This window comes from Orbicella faveolata, unplaced genomic scaffold, assembly GCF_042242905.1.
Source record: "Orbicella faveolata isolate gen_17 unplaced genomic scaffold, um_ofav_v1 contig_14, whole genome shotgun sequence".
NCBI classification, from domain to species: domain Eukaryota; kingdom Metazoa; phylum Cnidaria; class Anthozoa; order Scleractinia; family Merulinidae; genus Orbicella; species Orbicella faveolata.
In genome coordinates, this window is record NW_028301541.1 from 1362294 (window position 1) to 1384536 (window position 22243).

A 22243-nucleotide genomic window follows, 5' to 3' on the forward strand; every position below is an offset into this window, starting at 1 on the left:
TAGTATTTCGGAAAGGTGATTATATTCATAATTGTCGATCCACACATTTCAGAGAAATTGACATTTAGAAAGTAATTTTTGTCTAGAAGAGCGTTCGAGAAATAAAACGTGCTGAAATTCTCGTCGTTTAGAGCTTATTTCATCAAAAAAACATTCAACAAAAAGCAGGAATTCGGATCCTTCAAAATATTTTTCCTGCTTCGTTTTGCAGGTTCAAGTTTGATGCTTACTGTTTATTTACATTTCACATCATTAAAAATTAAGGGTGTGGGGTGTTTTTTGGCAGTCACCTGATAATATGGTTATTTTCTGTGAACTGGCTTTATATTTTACGAGCTTAGAAGACTCGCAGGAACACATCGCCAACGGAGGACCTTATGATACAAATTGATATTTTCCGTTTTTAGCCAAAGGTATGTCCCAATTTGGATTCTTTCATAAAGTTATATTTCTTTTTCAGTATAGTTTTACACCTTTCTACAAATCAAATCAAAGTGATAATTATCCTTTAGAAATATCAATATCTCATCCACTGACGCACTAACTCGAGTAGATGATTCACTTTCTGACTATAACAGTTTAGAAATAGTAAGAATAAAAGGTTTCCCAGTTTGACATAAAAGACTTCAGCTTAACTCGCTCTAGATATGGAAGAAACACTTGCAGATTATTTCTTTGTGTTACGGTGGCAATTTATGAAAAGTACCTTAAAGGTCAAGACAGACACGCGATGTCCTGTGGTCAGAACAGAGTACATCAGCATCAACATCGGAAGCTTCAAATCACAGTGCGGCCACGAAACTTCGTATAAGTTTTTCTTGAAGCTAACAAGTCACCGCTAATCTAAAGTAAATGAATTTAGTGCGAGTAGCACACTTAGATATCATTTCACCAATGGGCTCTAACTGCGCCTCAGTCATGTAGTTATGAAAAAATACCTTGTGGCGATTGCTTCGAAGGTCCCATAATTTTGTGATAAAGCGATAAGAGAGAGGGGGGAATAAATAAGTTATTTACCGGCTCAGGGCCGGTCCGTATCGTATAGTGAAAAACTTTGTGCACGGACTCGAAAACGCTGTTTGAAAAGTGCTAAAAACTCTTGCCAGCCATCTTCCTAAATCATCAGTTTAACGTTTAACTCTTTGTTATCGAGATATCATTACGCTGTGAAAAACATATATCTTAGCATTGTTATGTTAGAACTCGCGTCAGTATAGCGATATTACACTACAGCATAAGCTGTGTAACTTACCGCCGCAGAAATTTGTATCAAACATAAATATATCTATTTGACACTGTACCGGGAGGTCACAAGGCGTGTATCATGTTTCTTTACACAGCACAGAGATGAAGATTGTCTCCGCCGTTTTGGTGGGATGGGCAATCCTTCTAATGAGTTTACGTTATGGTATGGTAAACTATTTTAAATTATTTTAAATTATAAAATTATTTTATTGGTTTTTAAGTCTGATTAAGCATATTTCATCCGCTTTAACTTGTAGGTTAATTAAGTATTAGTTAGTTACACATGACCCCTAAAGCATGCAATGTTTTAAATCTCATCGTCTTAAAATAAAAGATCTTACTTCCTTTTTTTATAATTTGATGCATATGTCTATTAAAAAATATTTCGAAGATTTTATTGAAGAAATTCGGGCCGATCTAACTTGCGAATTATGTTCGTAAAATCTCAAGTTCTATGAAAGGAGAAAAACTAAGATTACCACACAAAATCCCAACTATTTTTTATTTAATTAATTTGGAATTTGTGTTTTCCATTAAGATATCTTTCAATTAAAATTTTTTCTGGAGTAATATGTTTCAGATGGTAAAAAACGTGACTTATAAGAGTTTTGTGCGCTTGTAATAAGCGGTACAGAGCCTAAAATGGTGTAGGAAATTGTTAATAATGCATTACCACTGAGCCACCTTTGTGCTGCCATTTGCCCCTTCAAACTATTTATCGTGACTTTCCTCCACATGGGTAGCACTTAGTCGGTTGCTTTAGTTAGTAGATCAACAAATTTATCTTTTTATTTTTAAGAAGAGAACAACGTTTTTCATTTTACAAAAGATGAAAATTCAAATGTACAACCGTCGAACATTTACAACTGAAGATGACATAGGAATGTCGAAACATGTTTTGTAAAATGAAAAAATTTGGTTTCCTTTTTAAAGATTGCTGTTACTCTGCTGTTTTTACAATCTTTTTATTTATTTTTTAGTCCTTTAACGGTTTTACAAATATTGAACATTCCTGCTTCACCTCGCAGTTAGGGATAAATACGTTACAAAATTTTTAATACGAAAAGGTTTCTTTTTCAAGGTCGAGCATCGTCTATCAAACATAATCGACTAAAAGAAACAAGTCTGACAGAGGGTAAGTCTTCATGGTTTCTGCAAGCCAGGCTGGCCAGCTGATATTTTGTTTTAATGTGCCATTTTTGTGCTTGGAGTACGACTCGGATTTTAATTTTCCACTGTGACTGAACCGAAATGTTTTGCAGATATTCTCACTCAAGATACGTTCTTCTTTTACGTAGTAATTTACCATTATGTGTAAGTGATTTTCATCTATGATGTCTTTTCCGTTTGAAACATATCAGCTTATGTCAGGAAAAACAGAGTAAAATCTTGATTTCTTTTCATTTCAAAAACCGAAAACTATCTTTTTCTGATCACTTTTCTTTCATAAAATGCCATATTAGATGAAAGAGAAACGTGATTTAGTTAGTGTCCGAAAGAAGAACTTTTAGACCTTTTCTGTTTAGAGAAACAAGAAACGACCTAACATTATTAGAGTCCAGCGGCTGTCAAACATGTGTTGTATGTAACAGTTAGTTACATACACTTTTATATACGCATTTTTATATTATCACCAATTTTATAATATTGTTAGCATTCATTTGTTAGTATTTTTAAAAATCTTTACATTAGTGTATATTGAAGTATTTTATTGGTATTTTTAGTAACTATATCGTAGCTGGTGTAAGTTTTTAGCAATTTTTAGTAATTTTTAGTATGTTGAAGTATCCTATTAGCATGTTTATTAACTGTCTAGTAGCCAGTGTACGTTTTTAGTACTTTTTCGTTATTTCTATAGCTTGTCCCCAAGTAACGCCTATCGCGCTTGATGCATTTGTCAAGCAAATAAAGTTACTCACTTACTATCCGATTCTCTTGAAATTCATATATTTCAGATTTCAAATCAAAAATCTTCTGGCGAAAACTCTTAAATCAGCTTTCTTCAAAAAAACAAAGGAATCGACTCTGGAACAGAATTGTTAAATAATATTTTTCAGAAGGGAGAGGAGAGAGAAGAGCATGTCCTGGTTTACCCGAAAAACCAAGGTATCTTCTAGTGGAAAAATTGGTAAAAAGAGCGACAGGGAGAACTAATGTTTGCAATCTGTTCACTTACGGTTGTTGGTGTGGTCGACGTGGACACGGAAAATACGTGGACAACTTTGATTAGTAAGTATGGACTTCCTCCATACCATAACAATAACAATAACAATAACAATAACATTTATTACTTATATTGCACCTTTTCTATAAAAATAGTCAAAAGCGTATTACAATTAGATCAATTCTTACAACTTAAAATTGAGAATTAAAACTACCAACGCATCTTGAAATTTAAGTCCTAAAATCCTATAATGTATTCGAGAATTGGACTTACAATGAAGTCTTAACAAAAGGCCTTAGAGAACAAACGAGACTCAAAAAGCAACGACGCTTTTAGAGTAAATTATATCTCCTTCATAGAGCTTGATATTTTGCAGGGTGTAGCAGGTTAGATTGGTCTGAAACTCTTTCGATCAGATCTTCCAAAAAGTTTCTAAATATACATGAACATAAAAATCTGGTCTGATTAAAATTTGAAACACGAAATAAAGTAGGGGTTGTACAATTAATTTCTTTGTTTTTTGCAAATTGGTATATTTTGTCTTAATTTAAAAACTTGCGCGAAGGAAACTAAATTATTAGAACTACTCTGCCAGATCTAAGGCATTTTCGCAGAAGGAATTGCAATAAAATTCCCTGCTTTTTTTGCTTTTAGTGGTGCTGACTACTAAAAGCATATGCAAGCATGTTACAAATTATATGAAAACCCTGACGTTTTCCTTTAAGCGCCGAAAAATATTTACCGGCGTCTGTCTAACTTCACGGTTTGTACTGATTAATCATTTCTGTATCATATATTTCCATTTATGATTAATATGCTTTTTTTCTTCTGTTTCCTTCCCTTCCTTTTAGCTTGCTTCCCCCATAGTTTCTGTTACCCTATTGTTCCTTTTTCTCGCTCATAATTTAGTTGGTTATTTTCATCAGCTGCTGCAAAGTTCACGATTTTTGTGAGAAAGACCTTGATAAAGATCCGGACAAGTGTGATGTTGTCGGAGGACTTAGGTATAAGGCGAAAAAATTCCTCTACGACAAAGATACCAACAAGTGTTGTGAGTAACATATCAAACACTCAAGACATTGTTTGACCACATTTCCAAACACCGAGAAGTTAGTTGAAAATACGACGCGTAGCGGAGTACGTTTTTAGAGCTTCGAGGTGTTTGAAAATATTGTCAAACACTGTCTTGAGTGTTTGATATACCTTCTTAATGGAAACTAGAACTAAGGAGAAAACGGAGAAATAAAATCGTAAAATCTATGCTAATTAAGATCAGACATCCAAACCAACCGTCCCGACCATGATTTCCTGTCTCTAAACTTGATGAATTATTGCTGTGTTCGAAAGGTTTGTTCAGGGTAGAATGGTTTTTTCATTCTGAGAAAAAGTATTCGTTAAAAGTAATAAAGAAGAACACCTAAATGAAATTGTTGTTAAACGGGGCATGATTACGTACGGCTCGCACTTCACTGCTTGAGTTGAGACTGAGAAATTTATCTCGGTGCGATCGTGTGTGTTTATGGTTTATAAACGAGAAGGAATAAAATAAATTTTTCAAAACAATATTCCAGAAGTACCCTAAAGAGGAGTGGTCTATGCTTCATATTGTTTTTAGTTCCGGGATAGTAGGGCAAGTTTTAGCTCAAAAACCAGTCCATTTTATTTTATTTTTATTTCGTTTTTTCAGTGATTTTTCCATTGTTTGAATTTTAATTCTATTAATATCTAGATCTCCAATGAAAGCACGGGAAACAAAAAACAGCTTTTCGGGACCGGTGACTATCGGGACTTTAGAGAAAGGGGCCCCTTATCCCTTCTATAACCATTTGCCCGTTAATAGATAATAGTCAAGCGAGTTTTGTCAAACAATGCATGATCCATCAGTAATAACTAAACTCGACAGGGAGGGTTGTTCGAAAGCCGGTTTACGCTAACCTAGGATTAAAATTTAACCGAAGTAGTAACTTTTCTGAAATAAAATTGTTTTTCACTTTTCATGGTTTATGTATTTTGAGATTCCCAAGCTTAAAACTGCATGACAAACAACATAAACAGAATACCTTATCGAAAAGTTAGAAAACTTAAATCAAAATTTTCGCTAAACCCGGGTTAGCTTAATCTAGAACAACCCTGCTTAACTGGTTTACCTGTTTAGTGAGATGTACCTTGCAATTGTCAACACAGCTCCAGTGAGTGAATATTCTGCAAGACTTATGAAAGAGAAGAAGTGCAGGCATGCTGTATGTCTTTGCGACATGGAGATGGTTCGATGTATGGGACACTATAAAAGTGAGATTGATACTGACAACATCTCACATCAGCAATGCAATATCACAGGTAACATTTTAGTTCCAGGACTAAGTGATTTGCATCGTAATTCATTCGAAATTATGAATATATTTTTTCTCTGTTTCCTAGTAGACTTTTGGTATGATATAGAGACCGAATGAGTGCGGGAAAGTTCAGTCAACATTTATGCCATGTTTAAACCTGTTCACTTGATCTGCTAGTAATGTCTAATTACAGAGAGTCCTGTTTGCAACACCAAGGCGGACGTGATTATTCTGATCCAAGACAGTCAAGGTATTTCCTCGGCGACAGTTAAACACATCAAAACCGTGGTGAAAAGAATGCTGAATCAACTCAGCAGTGAGTCAACTGACTTCAAATTTGCTCTGGCAAAGTACGCTACTTCACGGCGAATGAGTTGTTTCAGAAGCGCAGAGGAAACAATCAGTTACATGAACAACGAATACCAGCATGGAGGAAGCGGTCGTAACCGGTTAAAACTTGCGCTAAGCAAAATGGTATTGAAACAGTTTGACAAGCGTCGTGGCGACAGAAAAACGGACACGGCAAAGGTGAGATTTCTTTTTGGCATTTTTCCCACTTGGTCTAAACTGTGTGACCAACAAATTCAAGTTATCTGCATTATCTCTCACTTTCATCAAAATTGGTATAGGGACGACAAAGGATGAGAGAAGGAAACATACTGCAAGATAGCAAGCAACAAATTCCAAAGTCTATTATTCAAATTGTCAATCCTGTTTTTCATTCTTCTTATTTACAAACTTGTTTTTTAATTTTGAAGATTCTAGTCATATTCTCAGACGGGAACACGGTGGATGAGAATGGAGACATCATGGACACCTTCATGCTTGACAAAACAGCCAAAGTTTTGAGAGTCGATAACAACATCAAAATAGCTGGTGTCCTTATTCCCAACACTGAGAAAACACCACGAATACAAGAGTTAAAAGGCATCGTCACTGAACCAGATGACGCTATAGAAGCCGATTTTTCTGCTTACCTTGACAAGGTCGCAGATCTCCTAGCAACCCAAATAAAGGAATTCGCTTGTTCTTATGGTAAGAAGCTACTCTTTTCAGTTGGAACTTTCTCTTTTTATCTCTTTGTATAGGACTGGCAAATAAATTAAAATGGCCTTCTTGGGTACGTTTCTCCCTGTACAGGGGGGTTGGGGGGGGGGGGGAGGGGAGAGAAGTAGCAATTCAGGAACACTCCTCGGAATTTTACAAAGGGATTTTCGATTTGAGGGCGAAATTTGTCGTTATTCAGATCCTTGCAGTTTCCATTGTTAAAAAAAGTCGCGGCAAATAATACTTTGCAGTTGTAGCTTTTGTCTGAAAAAGCAATGAAACGGGTAGAATACACCCTTATACTTTTAATGCACACACCAATCCTATAATTTGAAAACATCATCAAATTTTAAATGGGTAAAGTTATGTACCTTCGCAAAAATCGCCTTCCTGAAAGTTTCAATAAACGTACATAAATATAATATGATAAGTAAGAATTTTCCGTTTGCCCTACCGTGGAGCAAATGAAAAGAAATTCTCACTCCGTCTTCAGACTCTTCAAGGCCCTAAATTAGCTACTTCTCTCAACACTGAAATTAAAAATGCCTCTAGTGTTGCTGTGTTCGACTATAAACTTAAGTTATCTTGCTTGGTATAAGTATATTTTACTTCTCTTAGTGTGCTTATTCTTTTTTTTTTTAGTCTTAGGTATTTTTAAGGTTACTTCAAACCTTCGCGGGAGTCCTCCAGAAAAAAATTTGTACGCGCGCTGTTTTCAAGGAAACCCCCACAAACTATATATCAACAGAAGGGTTATAAAATGTAAAATTCGATAAAATTATGGTTTGTTTTGGATTTTGCTTTCCAAAGGCGGCAGAGGCCGTCAACTCCAAAATGACCGACTGACGTTCCGGCGAATTAATCGGGTATCAAATGCGATCGTTCATGCAAAATAACTGTGCAGTGTTAATCACAAAGCTTCAATCTCCAAAAACGCGTCAGCATTTTCTTTAATTTCTATTGGTTATCTTTTTATAGATCTGTCAAATTCGGCGATCGAAAAATTCGCGTAACCTGTTACGTTAAAGGCCGCTACGGGGAAAGTATTTAAAATAAAGGAATTTGCCGACACGCTTTTGTTCCATATCTATCAGTGAATGTTCTGACCAAATTTCATGGAAAACCGTCAAATCTGCATACCCTATTAATTCATTTAAAGAGAAGGGATTCTCTCAAAAAACGAGTGCGAGTTTTCGCCTTCTAAAGATTTATAAACATATCACGCCTTCACAGAAGAATATGTCAACTTGAAAGCCGCGAGCCAATGAAAAAACAGAACCCCTAGCGTTCACAGTATGCAAACTTGTGCTTCGCGGACATTAATTTTCTTGACCAAAAAAAAAATCGACTAAAATAGCCCCGCGAAGGTTTGAAGTAACCTTAAGGTAGTCCTTTACATAACTCTTATTCGCTTCTCTGGGCTTCCTTGCTTTGTACATTGATATGTTGTAAATAACAAATTATGTTGAGAGACTACTCAGATCTTGAGTGCATATGGAGTTTAATACAGGTCTGTTTTGTAGGCTAACAAAAAGTTAGCTCACTCATCGGTTAGTTTCCATATACACTGAAGCCTACCGATATTTTGTAGCGATATGTTGTAAAGATATTTATAAATGGCATAAACAAAACAAGAACAAGAACAAGAACAAATACAAGGCTTAAATTCTTATAGCTGAAAGAGGCGCCTTGCGATAAGATGGCTATGCGTCATATCGTATCCAGTTTCCATTGAAATAAAACCCTAAACCTAAGTGACAGGCCTCAATTTATTAAGCAATTAGATTGTGAGCTCGAGATTTCTATCACGCATAGAAATCGAGAGCGAATAATCTAATTGTTTTAATATAAGTCTACTAGTCGTTCAAAACTTTATCTAAATCCTCTTCACAGACACTTCGAAAACGCCAAGAAGCGGTCGTGACTTTTTTAACAAGGGCACACTGCTACGCTACTGGCTATCTATCACAGAATTGATAGTGGGTAGCGTAGCCAATTAGAGAACGGCATTCGTGATAGAATGCTGGTAGATTTATACTAATTACACATAGTTGATCAACAGTAGATTAAAGAATACCTTGTGATTGTCCACAAGATCTGTAGCGAAAAATAAAACAACGTTGTCTAATTACAGGAGTTTACTTTTGCATGGACAAGACGGATGTGATTTTTCTGATTCAAGACAGTCAAGGTACTTCCTCAAAGACAGTTGGAAACATTAAAACCGTATTGAAAAAAATAATGCCTAAACTACGCAGTGTGTCATCTGACTTCAAGTTTGCTGTGGCAAAGTACGCTACGTCGCGGCGAATGAGTTGTTTTGGAAACGCAGATGCAATAGTAAATTACATGGACAACGAATACCAACACGGAGGAAGCGGCCTTAACCTGTTAAACCTTGCCTTGAGTAAAATGGTTTTGAAACAGTTTGAAAAGCGTCCTGACGACAGAAAAGACGATACGGCAAAGGTGAGTTTTTACTTTTGGCTATTTTCTGTTTTGGTCTGACTGTGTGATCAACAAATTCAGGTTATCTGCGTTATCTCTGACTTTTATCAGAATTGATATCAAGAAGATAGAAAATTTGGGAAAATAAAAACCAAGGGCCCGTTTCTCGAAGGTCCCAAAAAGTTTTTCCACCCGAAAAGCCGTAGCAAAATCTCGAACCTTATGACTACAGAGCTGTTTTATGCACAAATTCTTACTATGAACAGAGGTTCTCGTCACACAAGAAGTTTCAGGCGTATACAACTCTCTGTCTTTAAAAACCGATAAACTAAAAATGGCTTTGCGGGCCCGAAAAGTTTCCGGGCCTTTGGAGAAACGGGTCCCTGGCCTCAGTTATATAAATACAAAACCAGAAACTCACTGCAAGACAGCAGGTCTTAAATTCCAGACTTTTGTTCAAAATGTCAGTGTTAATAAATCGTCCGCAATGTTCAAGATTCTAGTCATATTCTCAGACGGGAACGCACAGAATGAGAATGGTGACATTATGGACACCTCCACACTCGAGCAAACAGCAAGGTCGTTGAAAGAAGACAACAGCATCAATATGATTGGTGTCCTTATTCACAACGCTGAGAAAGCATCACGAATACAACAGCTGAAAGGCATCGTCTCTGAGCCAGATAACGTCATAGATACAAATGCGGCGAGGGTCACCAGTTACAACAACATCGCGGATCTCCTGGCATTTCGCGTGAAACGATTGGTTGGCTGCCTTGGTAACAATGTTATTTAATTCATTCTCTATTTTTACAATCCCCCGTAATTCAGTCTGTTTGCCCCCAAAATTTTGGATCAACTACTGTTGCAAAATGTTCCTGAGAATACGCATACCTCCCAAGAGTATTTAAAAATAATAATTTATGGAAAATTAGGGAGCAAACAGAGTGAATTATGGGCAGTTGGAAAAAAGAGAATAAGAACTTTATCTCTCTATACCATTTATACAAGGGTGCATTCTTTTGGGATTTTCTCGATCAGGGAACAATTGTCCAAGATCACTCGGATCTTGGTGGATCAAAGGACCCGATGATTCCACTCTGATAAATGATTTATAGTCTTTAAATGCATCCTGATACAAGTGATCTTGGATCATTGATCCTGACCAGAATTATCCCAAAGGAATGCATCCTTATTGGCAAGTACACTGCAATGGCCTTCATGAGTTATCTCTCTTCTTGGTGGGTCGGGAGGGTTGGGGGGAGTCTGTGGTGGCAAAATAGGAATACTCCTTGGAATTATTGGTAGATGAGGATGTGCCGCCCAGTTTTCCAAATCTTGACCAAAATTCAGGGCAAAATGTTATTCAGTCCCTGACAGTATCTTAAAAGGTAATTCGCGTCACTTAAGACGTTGCAGCTTCATTCATTTTCTTGAAACCCGAAATGAGTTAACACATGTTAAGGTAAATACACCCTTGTGGTCTTCCTCTTTACCTTAGCAGGTCACCTACCGTTTTCGTTCGCAATAAAACTATACCCAATTTGGAAAAAAATTAAGCCATGCAATAAACACACCTTTATGCCTACAGTGCATACATAATGATCTCATATTTTGGGTGTCCCACTACTGTATGTACTGTACTGTTTATTTATTTACTTATAATTGTAATCTTGTAAATTCTTTTAGTTGTTTACAGTAGTAGATATAAATTGTTGTTGTTGTTGTTGTATATCCAAAAAGTGTGAGTGAAAAAATTTGTTTTACTAAAAACGCCACCAAAATATAGAAACCTATAAAAATAGGAACGCCTCTAAAAGTTGTGCGTACGATTACCATATTTGTAAAGCATGGTATAATGGCTCTTATTATATCTTTCAGTAAGTAAGCGCTGTGACTGGTCAATTTAGCGGGCCGTATTCTACTGTACGGCTCGCTAAAATTTAAAGTTGCTTTTGTTGCCAGAATGTTTCGTGATTTATCGCCAACTGTTCTTAACTTTTATAGCAAGTAAAAGTTTAAAACGTTCTTTAACTTCTGAAATTTGGTATTAAAACCTGCTGACGACTTAAGAGTCACTTAACAACGATTTCAAATTGGCTTGTTTTGCTTTCGAGGTGCGTCAGAAATTTGAAGCCGTTCTGCGTGAATAGATACCTTTCCCGAACACGTCAGACACACAGTAGAGATATAATAAATATCTTACTAACTTCGTCTTGTTGGTCCGTACTGTAAGTAACGGATCCTCGTTTTTTCCCCTTCCATTTGTGGCCCGCGCGCTTCGCGCTTGGGCCATATATCAATGGGGAAAAAATTCGGTCCGTAACTTACAGTATGGACCTCGAACTCGCTTAGTAAGAGGTATATATACCATGATGGCTGAGCCATTGAAAACTCTTGAAATGCATTATCCAATGATCCAGTTTTTAATAAACAAATTAGAAAATGATCATTGGATAATGCAATTTAAAGTTTTCAATGGCTTAGCCATCATGGTATGTGAGCCATTATACCATGCTCTACATTTAACAGCGTTCTTTTTTTATATAGTATCTTAGGTTTTTATATTTTGGAGGCGTTTTTAGTAAAACAAATTATTTCACTCGCGCTTTTTGGATATGAGATGATTTGAAGTTCCTCGTTGGCTATCCAATGCAATGCGTACTCGTGAATAATTGATAAATATTTAATACAAAAATTCAGCATAATTAAAAACAGGGCCTGGCGAGTAGCTTCCAGTTTAACAATGCCAACATAAAAGAGATGTATGTGGACTTAAGCTAGTTTCAATACGCCAACTAAAAAATTTCATAACAGCTTTGCTTTTTTTTCAATAGTTAAGTACACAGTGAAGGTTTACACTCCGGACTCCAATGCAAGGAGTGACTACGAACTGACTGTAAGGATTAAAGGACAAGGGAAACAAAAAACTGCGGATCATGTCTTGCACGAGACAACACTAGTCAGGGAAAAGTATGATATATTATCCTTTGTGTTGCTCTGTTTTCAGGGTCCGGGGGGACATGTACCAGTGACGGGAGTGCTTTGCACACCTTTTCGTAGTCATCTTTGGTTGCTTTGTGTCGTTTACCCTTTTATCGATAGAGATTAGAGATATAGTTATTCTAGCACCTTTTAGGGTGTAATGTTTGGAACAAAATGTGTTTGCAACGACTTCGCAGAAAGAATTGGTATTTCTTACTACAATTATCAGTTGAGTAAGGCGCGATGGAGCTTTGGTGACGAAGTTTTGGACTTAGAATTACCAATTGACAATTGACAATTTTCCACGTTTTCAATGTTGACAATGTGCTTTGCTGCCAGTGACGTCAAAGGTCGACAAGTTGCCAATGGAAACGGAACCAGTTGCTCAGGACACTAACGCAAGTTGAACATTAAAACCTGGTCACCAAACTTTCGTCGCGTGTTTCTCAACTGATAATCGTAGTAAGGACGAAAATGATCGACCCGTGTCCACAAAACGCGATTCCGTTTCCTTCTAAGACCCAGTCAAAAAGAAGCCTTAGAAACGATGTCAAAATTGTTAAATCCCAGTAGTTCGGTATGACAGTTTTTATGTCAAAGTACAGCGATTGAACAGTTTTTACATCGTTTCTAAGATTTTTTATAAGTGCGTCTAGATCTGTTCTCCTCGAATGTCAGGTTCCGTTGAGATACTGGTGACTCTGATATCTGATGCAGCCGTTTTGGTAGGGTGGGTTTCTGGCAACAACTTCCCTCTCAGGAGAGAACTAATGGTTCCAAGCAGTAGAAGGCAAAACCGTGAGGGCATTCCGAGAGCCTCAGGCGGGGATGTGCGGTGTGTTTGTTGAAACGTTTACCCTAATTCAGACCAAAACATGAATTTCAGACCTGACCTTAAAATGAATACCCTACTCTATATTGGACCCGTTCAACCAGGAATGCCTTCAATGGAGACTGCTTGGATATGGAAGTTCTCTGAACTTCCAGCAGACAGAAAAAATTTGAACTGTAAATTTTAGAATATCGATGACTTCGTCAATCGTTTTATTATTTTAGTAGCGTAAACGTGATTGTATCAGAGTTCTATGATCTTGATGTGGGCACTGTGAAGAGGATTGAGATAAAACCAAGAAGAGTCCAAGACACCTTTTTCGGAAGTGGTACCTGGACCCTTAACGAGGTACAGCGATGTAATTTACAAGTGAATACATGAAGGATCATATATTAGAACTGCGAAGAAATATATATGAAGACATGATTGAGCGTCGCAGTTATACACAAAACTTAAGCAACTGTGAAATTATTTAAAGCCTAAAAAAAATTCAGGCTTGAACGGGATTTGAACCCATGACCTCTGCGACACCGGTGCAGTGCTCTAGCAACTGAGCTATCAAGCCAACTGGGAGCTGATCATAATTATTGTGAGTTCGTAATATACCCTTAGATGATGAAGAATACAAGTGAATATATGAAATATCATCAGTATATTTGAACTGCGGAGAAAATTATGAAGACATGGCTGATCATCGCAGTTATGCACACAACTTAAGCTAATTGTGAATTAAAGCCTGAAAAAAATTCAGGTTTGAACAAACAAAACATAAATTACCTACAATACAATACTTCCTCACTTAGCTATCTACCTCTATCTATCTACCTGCCTAGTTACTTAATTACTCGTTTGCTTACTTAAGTTTGCCACGGTGGGTGAAAGACTGGTTTGTATCGACAAACAAACGGAAAATATGCGCATTTTTAGGCCTGGTATCTGCAGTAAAAGTAATACAAACATCTAGCTCTAAACTAGCCATTAATGTTGTGCTACTTGTGGAGGCGCGGTGGTCTTATGAGTAATGCGCTCGACTCCGGATCGGCTTCGAGACTCAGTTCGGGGACATTGTGTTGTGTTCTTCGGTAAGACACTTTACTCTCAAGGTGCCTCTCTCCACCTAGGTGTACAAATGTGTACTGGCGAGTTTAATGCTGGGGGTAACCCTGCGATGGACTAGTATCCCATCCGGAGGGAAGCAGAAATATTCCTAGTCGCTTCATGCTACAGAAACCGGGATAAGCTCTGGCCATCTGGGCCATCTGGCTCGTATGCAGACTTAACCTTTACCCTACTCAAATGCCAAGAACATGTCACTTAAAGAATATTTGGTTTCCTTTTGTATCAGGTGAAGGTTACAAAGGGAGACGAAACGCGAACTGCAGTGTTCAAGGAAACCATTCCAGCATGGCCGTCAAGCATCCGCTGGTATTCCAGTAAGTCCTAATGGCAAAACTTTACAACAACTGGGAAATAATATTTAATTTAGAAATCTAATGCCCATGCGTACTCTTAGAACTGGACTTTATTCAAGCTAAAACTTTCCAACGCACCCATAGACCAGTAAACGGCCAACAAAACCAGAAAAAAAAAATAACTAAAGAAAAAAATGAAAGAACACCGTGAAAAAAAAAAAAAATAAGAACGAAAAAGACTAAGCTGCCGTATTTTTTTTCCTCTTTAAAAAGTCTCTTTTCTGTCCTTGCCCAAATGTAATATTAAGATACTACCTCAAAATAGAAGAGACCGTTCTTCACGTCATATTTGAACTTTTCTGACAGTACGCTTTTAATTTCGCAATAATACTTTTTGCACATCTTTGATATATGCCTTACGATTCCCAATGCCTTACGATAATTTTCTGAAATCTGTTATTAGTATACGGTAATCATATGAAAGCGAGTGAAATTAAGGAATAAAAAATTCTCTCAAAATTGTACGCTTGCTAATTTATTGCTTGTTCATTATACGGTCCGCCCCCGAAAGTTGCCGCTCACGCGTTCAGCCGTCTCTTCTCGCGGAGCAACGTAGACCAGACTCGAGAGAGCGGCGGAAATCGAGCCTTCATCAGAGAAGGCTCACGTGAGTGTGGGAGAATAATTCTCCTATTCATGCTCTCTTGACCGCACTGAGTAATAATAGCGGCAGCTGGGCATTATGATATTAAAGTGTAACACAAACAGCTTTATGAAGTCAATTTAATAAACTTATCACGTATTTTACTTTGCAGCTAGAGCCTGGCTTAATCCATACGGTAAGTAGAATGGGAATGACGCAAAAAAAATATAAAATATAAATAAATGCAAAAAATATAAATAAATTAATTTGTATTATGATGAAAGAAGTTAGTGAGATAAAGTTAAGAAACCGTTCTAATGAGGGTATTTAGAGCTACTTAGAAGCCGCTGGAAAGCTCTCAATCGTCAACGGCTTGAAAATTTATTTATTATATAAACTGCGGTGATTTACAAGGATTTCCAGCCCTTAGAAAAGCCGCAATTGAACACGTGGTAACTTACGATAATTTAACTGTAAAGATATCAATGACGTAATGTTTGATATCAAGGCATGCTTGACCCTTTCACTGTACTGAAATTTGTTGGTATTGATCGAAACATCTTTAGATCTTCCTCGAATGTCTTCTGGGAACTTCGGTAATCTTCGGAAATTTTCGGAAAATGTCTTCCGAAACGTGCGTGTGGCTTAGGAATCATTTGGAGAATACTTATAAAATTTCGGAAACTGGTCGGAAATCTTCCAAAAATCGTCAAAAACGTCGTTATTTTTATGGAATTTGGAATTATGGATATGGAATTTGTATTCTCGTATTTAACTTTTTATTATATCGACACGAGTGTTTAACTGGAAAATACACCACTCGTAAAATTCGTACGAAACCACATCCGGGACTCGAGTGGCGTATTTTCCATATCCTCACTAGTGAAGATATCGATGATTTCAAAGATATCAAGTTTCTCTTTTAAAAATTGTTTTAAATTCGTTAGTGTATAATATAAAATTCATATCTTCTCGCCACCGTGTAATATCCTCTATATATCTCACGAGTGAGCGCAGCTCGAAGTTCCATATCTACACGCGTCCATGCATATACGTATTATTCTAGAAGAGATAAATGTGAAGCCTGTTAGGGCTAACCCTAACCCTAATGCTGTTTATTTCAACAGTTTCCTACTCGGTCAAAGTTTACGGATCGGACACAGAGGCTAAAAATATTCTCTCAATGGTTGTTAAGATTGAAGGAGAAGATGGCAAAGAAACTAAATTTAAACACTTGACCAACAAAGCAACAGAAGGGTATGAAATGTTCATCGTGTCTTCAGCCGAGCTGGCGGGGCCCCGGTCGGGGGGGAGACCTAGGGGGTTATCATCGCACCCGTTTGTGGATAAAACTCTTGGTTTGGTATAGCTTTACATGTTTCATAAATTGACCAATGTTTATCCTGGCAGCTGGAAACACAATACGTCTGGAATGATATCTCAGAGAGAACTGATACCTTTTATAGGTGAAGAAGGGGGGAGACAGCGTGGTCGATTGGTTATGGCGCCGGAGTTGAAAAAAAAATTGAAATCGGAGGTCGCAGGTTCAAGTTCCGCTCTGACCACTAAGCTAGAGTTGTCTCTCGGTAGGCCCTTGTTCAACTCTTGGGCCACGCTTTGAAAACAACAAGTGGCTGCCTTTTTCCAGTTGGGATTTTTAACCATGCTATGTTTATATGCATTATTTATTTCATCATTTGGTTTCTATGGTCATGAAAAGCCCCATTGGGAGAGTGATCAATTAAGATATTTATTTATTTATCTATGTAAAAAAATTGCATCCGCGCCCACAAATCGCGATTCCGGTTCCTCTTAGGGCTTCGTCATTCTCATCTCCAGAGCCTCCGTTTCTTTTGGTCACATGGTCGGCGATTTTAAAACGAGTAGTACCGGGGTCGAGAACTGGGCTTCCTTTCCAAAATTCCCAACGATTACTCTCGTCAATTTATCTCTCTCACGATTACAAAATACTTTTACTCACGTAAAAGTAAATAATCACATTTTATAAATATTTTACGATGTATATAGGCTTAATTATTTTCTTTTAATTATTTTTAACATTGTTACGATTGTTACTATTTCTTTCTTTTTCAAATTTTATTTTTGAGGGCCATTAGGTTATCAGTTTTATTACTGTCAAATGTTACCCTCGTAAAATAAAGTCTTACTTACCTACTTACTTACTTATTACACGGAGGGAAAATCTGTAAAAACCGGTTCCTATCGCTTGTTTTCACTTGTTTACTCTCTTTAGCAACCAACTCGTCATCAGCGCCAGTTTCAGGGATATTAACGTGGGTACCATGGAGTGGATTCTGGTAAAACCATCGACAACAGTTGATTGGACTCTTAAAGAGGTACAGTAATATTTCCGGTAAAAGTATTTTTAGTGACGTAGTGTAAAGAGTTCAGTCACTGGCACTTGAAGTAATGTTTCCCTACAAAGGTTAACACTTAGAGCGGTTTTCAATTGTGTGTTGTAAAACCAAAACCGATGACATCCCTCTGACCAATCATGAAGGAGGTAGACAGTCCAATTAACCAATCAATACTCGAAGCAGACGCGTGTAACCGGCCCGAAGCGCGGGAAAATCCGTGCGAACGAGTTGTGCAGGCCCGCAAATGATCCCGGAACTGCAAATCATCCCCAAATTGTACCGCAAATGATCCTCCGGACCAGAAATTGTCGCTTCGCTATTTTAAGCTAATTACTTAGCGTGGTAATTTAAAACCAAAGTAAGTGATCTGCTCTATGATCTACTAGCACTAAACTAACACTGCATTATTGCCGTTACCCCGTTTTATAAATTCCAAGCGTCGTCGAGTAATATTTATTTTGCTTGTGTATCAGGTAAAGATAACAAAGGGAGAGGAAACGGCAACTGCAGTGTTCAATGAAAAGATTAGTGCATGGACTCTAAATAATTATCGAGGTAGGTTAAGATCAGCTGACTTGAAACTATTCAAAATAGTATTTACTTTTTGTTCTTGTTGTCAGAAGTGTGGTAGCTCTCGTAAGCTTGTAATATTTTTTCCTTGCTAGCAGCTGTTATTGTTTTGGGGCTAGGGGCATTGTTTCTGTTGTGTTTTCTATTGTCCTCTCAAAGGGTATCAAGCCATTGGTATGAGACCTTGCGAGACTCAAGTTGTTATGGGAACACGCTTCACTTCTCGAATACAGCCAATTTGGGTTTTAATTTTCCTAGCTAGCGGTATAAATTACCATGAAAATATTGATAAAAAAATTATGACAGTACTTCGAAGACAGAATTGATATTCCTACTTAATTCAAGTCCTATTTTTTTTCTTTTCATTTCCACTGTGTATTGGTCTCGCGTTTTTCATCTACCTAGAGGAAATTTGGCGGCTAAAGATAAATTGTATAACATAAACTGAGTAAATAAAGCAGTCTCGGACTAATAATAGTTTCAAGGAAAGGTAGCTGTATAATGCTTTAAGCTGATTAAATTTCGACTCAAGACAAACATACCTCTTACTTACCGAGTTCGAGGGCCGTACTGTAAGTTACGGACCGTACTGTTAGTTATGGCCCAAACGCGAAGCGCTTGGGCCATAAATCGAAGGGGAAAAAACGAGGACCAGTAACTTATAGTACGGACCGAGAAGACGAGGTTAGTAACATAGCTATTATATCTCTACTGTGTGTCTGATGGTTTCGGGAACAAATTATTTTCACGCGCAACGGCTTCAAATTTCTGACGCACGTCGGAAGCAAAACGAGTCAATATGAAATCGTTGTTAAGTCGTAAGCACGTTTTAGTACACAATTTAAAGTAAAGGAAAGCTTTAAACTTTTACTTGCTATAAAATTTAAGAAGACTTGGCGATAAATAACGAAACGTTTTGGCAACAAAAACAGCTTTAAAATATAGCGGGCCGTACAGTAGAATACGGCCCGCTAAACTGATCAATCACAGTGCGCATACCAGCTGAGATATAACAAAGTTATTGATTATCAGTTAAATAAAATGATTTTGCATTTTGTTTTGCAGCTAGACCACAGGCGTCCAGCCCGCCGTCTGGGTCTTAACAGTCAGCGGAATGGGAATGGAGCACAAAAAGCATGCGCGTAATATGCAATGAAAGGAAATGAGTGAAAAAAATAAAAGATTTATGATTGAAGTTTCTTTTTCGACTTATTCAAGTCCAGGTTTTAAGTTTCTCAGACGCCTAGACGGTTACAGAGAAATCGTTATTTCTCAGCGAGTTTGAAACTTGCTCAGTGAGTTTGAAACTATAAGAAGCGACTTTAGATATCTTGAGCGCTTACCATTTGTGTAGAAAACCAGCAAACAAAATGAGAAGGGATGGGTGTGCACCATTTGACAGCATTTGAAAACCTTCCATTGGAAAGGACATTCTCGACCCCAGAGCGTCCCCCAGAGCTACTCTTTTTTGCGCATGCCTGATGGCTTCGTGTGTTACCTAGTTCAGAAAACGAAGGTCTGGGGCGGGAATGGTGGAAAGGACTGTTTCCATTTCCCAGTTTCCCACCGAAACGACTGCGTATTTCCCGGCGGGCTGAAGCTGTCTTCCAATTCACTACAGAATCTCCTGCTGCCAATTCCCCCGCTAGAAGTACACTGCCAATTTGTTTCCCTTTTTGATTTTATACAACTGCTGCAATCACTAGCTTTCTAACCCCGCACGCGACCGGAAAATATCATTTGCGCACTTGCAGAACTAAACAACACAAATGTAATATGGTTTACGTATCAAGACTTACTTAGAAGCACGCATAACTATGGATTTTCACACGCTAATAACTTTTTAGGAATGCTTTCGCTATTTTCCAAACAATGTAACCTTAAATGCTTTTCGAACGCATATTTCATCTCTAGGTATTAGAACCCTGTCTCTTAAACATTTGATGGAAATATAATCCCTAACATGTGAGTCATGGCTCGTAAACGTACTGCCAACTTGCCACGACGTCTAATTTTTGGGTCGAATAACTTGTTATGTAGTGCCTTGGTAGTTTTTGGCTGATATCAAAAGAGACCACAGTCGCCAAAAAACTTCATCTCTAGCTAATAGAATGACGTCTCTTTGATGGGTCAAAAGGAGTATGATGTCAAACTTTGGATAGGTATTACTTATATTCCACTATCTTGAAACTAAATTCAACCTTTGGGATCTAATATCTTTTACTGTAGGACCTTGCCAACAGTAGTCCATCTTGATATTCAGCCCGCAAAAAAGACCAAGGTACAACACAAAACGTTATTAGACTCGAAAAAGTGGACATAGTTTTAAGACAAGAATTGGTTAGAAATTGCCGAGAGGTTGGAGAAAAAGCGCTGGGAAACTTGGAGTATTAAATTAGAACATGGCTTTTAACATAGTATTCAGTCTCGGACCACTTCAAGATTGTGTAATCTACCGCTCAAATGGTGTTTGTAAGCTTAGAAAACCCTCAGTCCTGTTAAATATAGAGACTGAGGGGTCACAAAGCCACCGCGCCGTTAAGGTAATATTACCACAAAAATAAATATTTGCTCTTACCCTGGTCCCCAGGGCTCCACCCCCTTAAATCCCCGGTCCTTTTTAGTCTCGCGTGGAATATAAACAAAACACTTGGGAAGAGTATGACTTTTCCGTCCAAGTACTTTAAAAGTGTATGCCAGCGAATTGGACATTGTGGACCTTACAACCCGTTCTGCCTTTTTATCAGGTCGTCAAGCGAGAAGGGACAGAAATAAAACGCATGTGATGACATAAGGTGTGCGCGAGAACACGAGCGGCCGAGACGCGCCCGCATAATGTGACGGACGTTTAGCCGGCCGCATCATACAGCAGATGGTTTCAGGGGCAAAGCACTAGCGCGCGCTCCGTGTTCGTGTATCGTGCTTTGAGTATCGGAGCTCTGCCCCGCTAAACCACCTGCAGCAGGCTACAGGAGAACTTTATGAGAGCAGGAAGACTTGTTTGTCCACAGCCATTTCTTCTTTTCTTTCTAAGTTAGCGCGAGTTCCATTTCCCGAACAACGCCGACTGGTAATCGAGCCTAGGCGATGAGATAACGACTACAAAATCGAGAGAAAAAAAAATTGTCTGAAAAAAAATGCACTGTGAACTCGATGGAGGTTTATTGTGTTACAGAGTGAAGAGGGGGGCTTATGATCGTAAGGAATTTTGTGTTGAAAAATTTTTGGTATCCCTTTACGCAGTCTACGAGTAGCGTGGTTAAGGTTACACGCAGGCCACCCCTTACGTACACCCCCCGTGAGCGGACACCTTGTCCAGAAACACCTCAGGTTTTATTTCCCATGAGCCGAACCCTCTACCAGGTGGGTCTTTTTCAAGTCCTAAAAGCTCACGCTAAACGGAAGATTTGTCTAACTCCGTAAACACGTTACATTATACTGTGATTAAACACAAGGAAGTTCTACAGAAGTCTCTAAAGCATGTTCTAACGACATATAAAATAAGCCCGTAAATAAGGGGACGTTATTTCTGCGTGTTTGGGAGGTGTGGGAGGAAGAGTTTCTTTTTTTTTTTTTTTCACCTATCAGGTACTTTTCCCCTGCGAGACATGACAAAATCTAGCGATATAGCTCACATAAATGCAGAATTTTGAACATTTCACGTTGTGGCTCTTGCAGAGGACAAATGGCTAACCTGTATAGAAATGCGCCAAGGTTTATCACTGACTTGTTGGTTCATTTAACCTTTATCTGTGCGGTATTTTCGAGTGTTTTCCCATAAGAAACCCCAAGAAACCCATAGCAAAACCATTTAAAGGCCAGTGCAATTAAAAAAGCCAATCAGAAACCAGACCTAACCCACGTGGGTCAGGAAGCCAATAAGAAATAAGGTTTAACCTAGGTGTTCAGGATTAGTCAATTTCGCGGGTCCTCTTCGTCCATGAAAGTCTACTTTAAAACCTTGAATGGCGAGAAGAAACGGGAAATATTCACAGAATTCGCAGTTATATCTTCTAAAACATCTTAAACTTACAGTTTTCAAACTGCGTAATGGCTTTTTTCATCAAATTGAAAGTCACTGACAGTCAATGACGTATCGACGAAAGCCCGTGCAACGAAACAAGCCAATCAGCGAAGAGTAGTTTATCACGTGATGTACGGCTGAAAAAAGCGCTGCTTTCAAAAT

At 38.0% G+C, this 22243-nt stretch overlaps 1 protein-coding gene across 2 annotated transcripts; it reads left to right on the top strand.

The window, feature by feature from the left end:
- Positions 1-349: 349 nt before the first annotated feature.
- LOC149113597 (uncharacterized) lies at positions 350-19252 on the top strand. 2 transcript variants are annotated; one of them, XM_089286148.1, is made up of 18 exons: positions 350-413; positions 1341-1408; positions 2327-2380; positions 3303-3474; positions 4336-4460; positions 5594-5746; positions 5936-6270; positions 6501-6777; positions 8924-9258; positions 9734-10016; positions 12075-12210; positions 13279-13402; positions 14400-14487; positions 15282-15305; positions 16237-16366; positions 17364-17466; positions 17961-18042; positions 19123-19252. In XM_089286148.1, the coding sequence occupies exons 2-18, from the start codon at positions 1348-1350 to the stop codon at positions 19158-19160; spliced, it is 2520 nt and encodes an 839-aa protein (XP_089142274.1). In that variant the 5' UTR covers positions 350-413; positions 1341-1347; the 3' UTR covers positions 19161-19252. The 2 variants fall into 2 exon arrangements, with proteins under 2 accessions (XP_089142274.1, XP_089142272.1); XM_089286146.1 differs by lacking the exon at positions 19123-19252 and having other exon boundaries at positions 17961-18712.
- The last annotated feature ends 2991 nt before the right edge of the window (positions 19253-22243 follow it).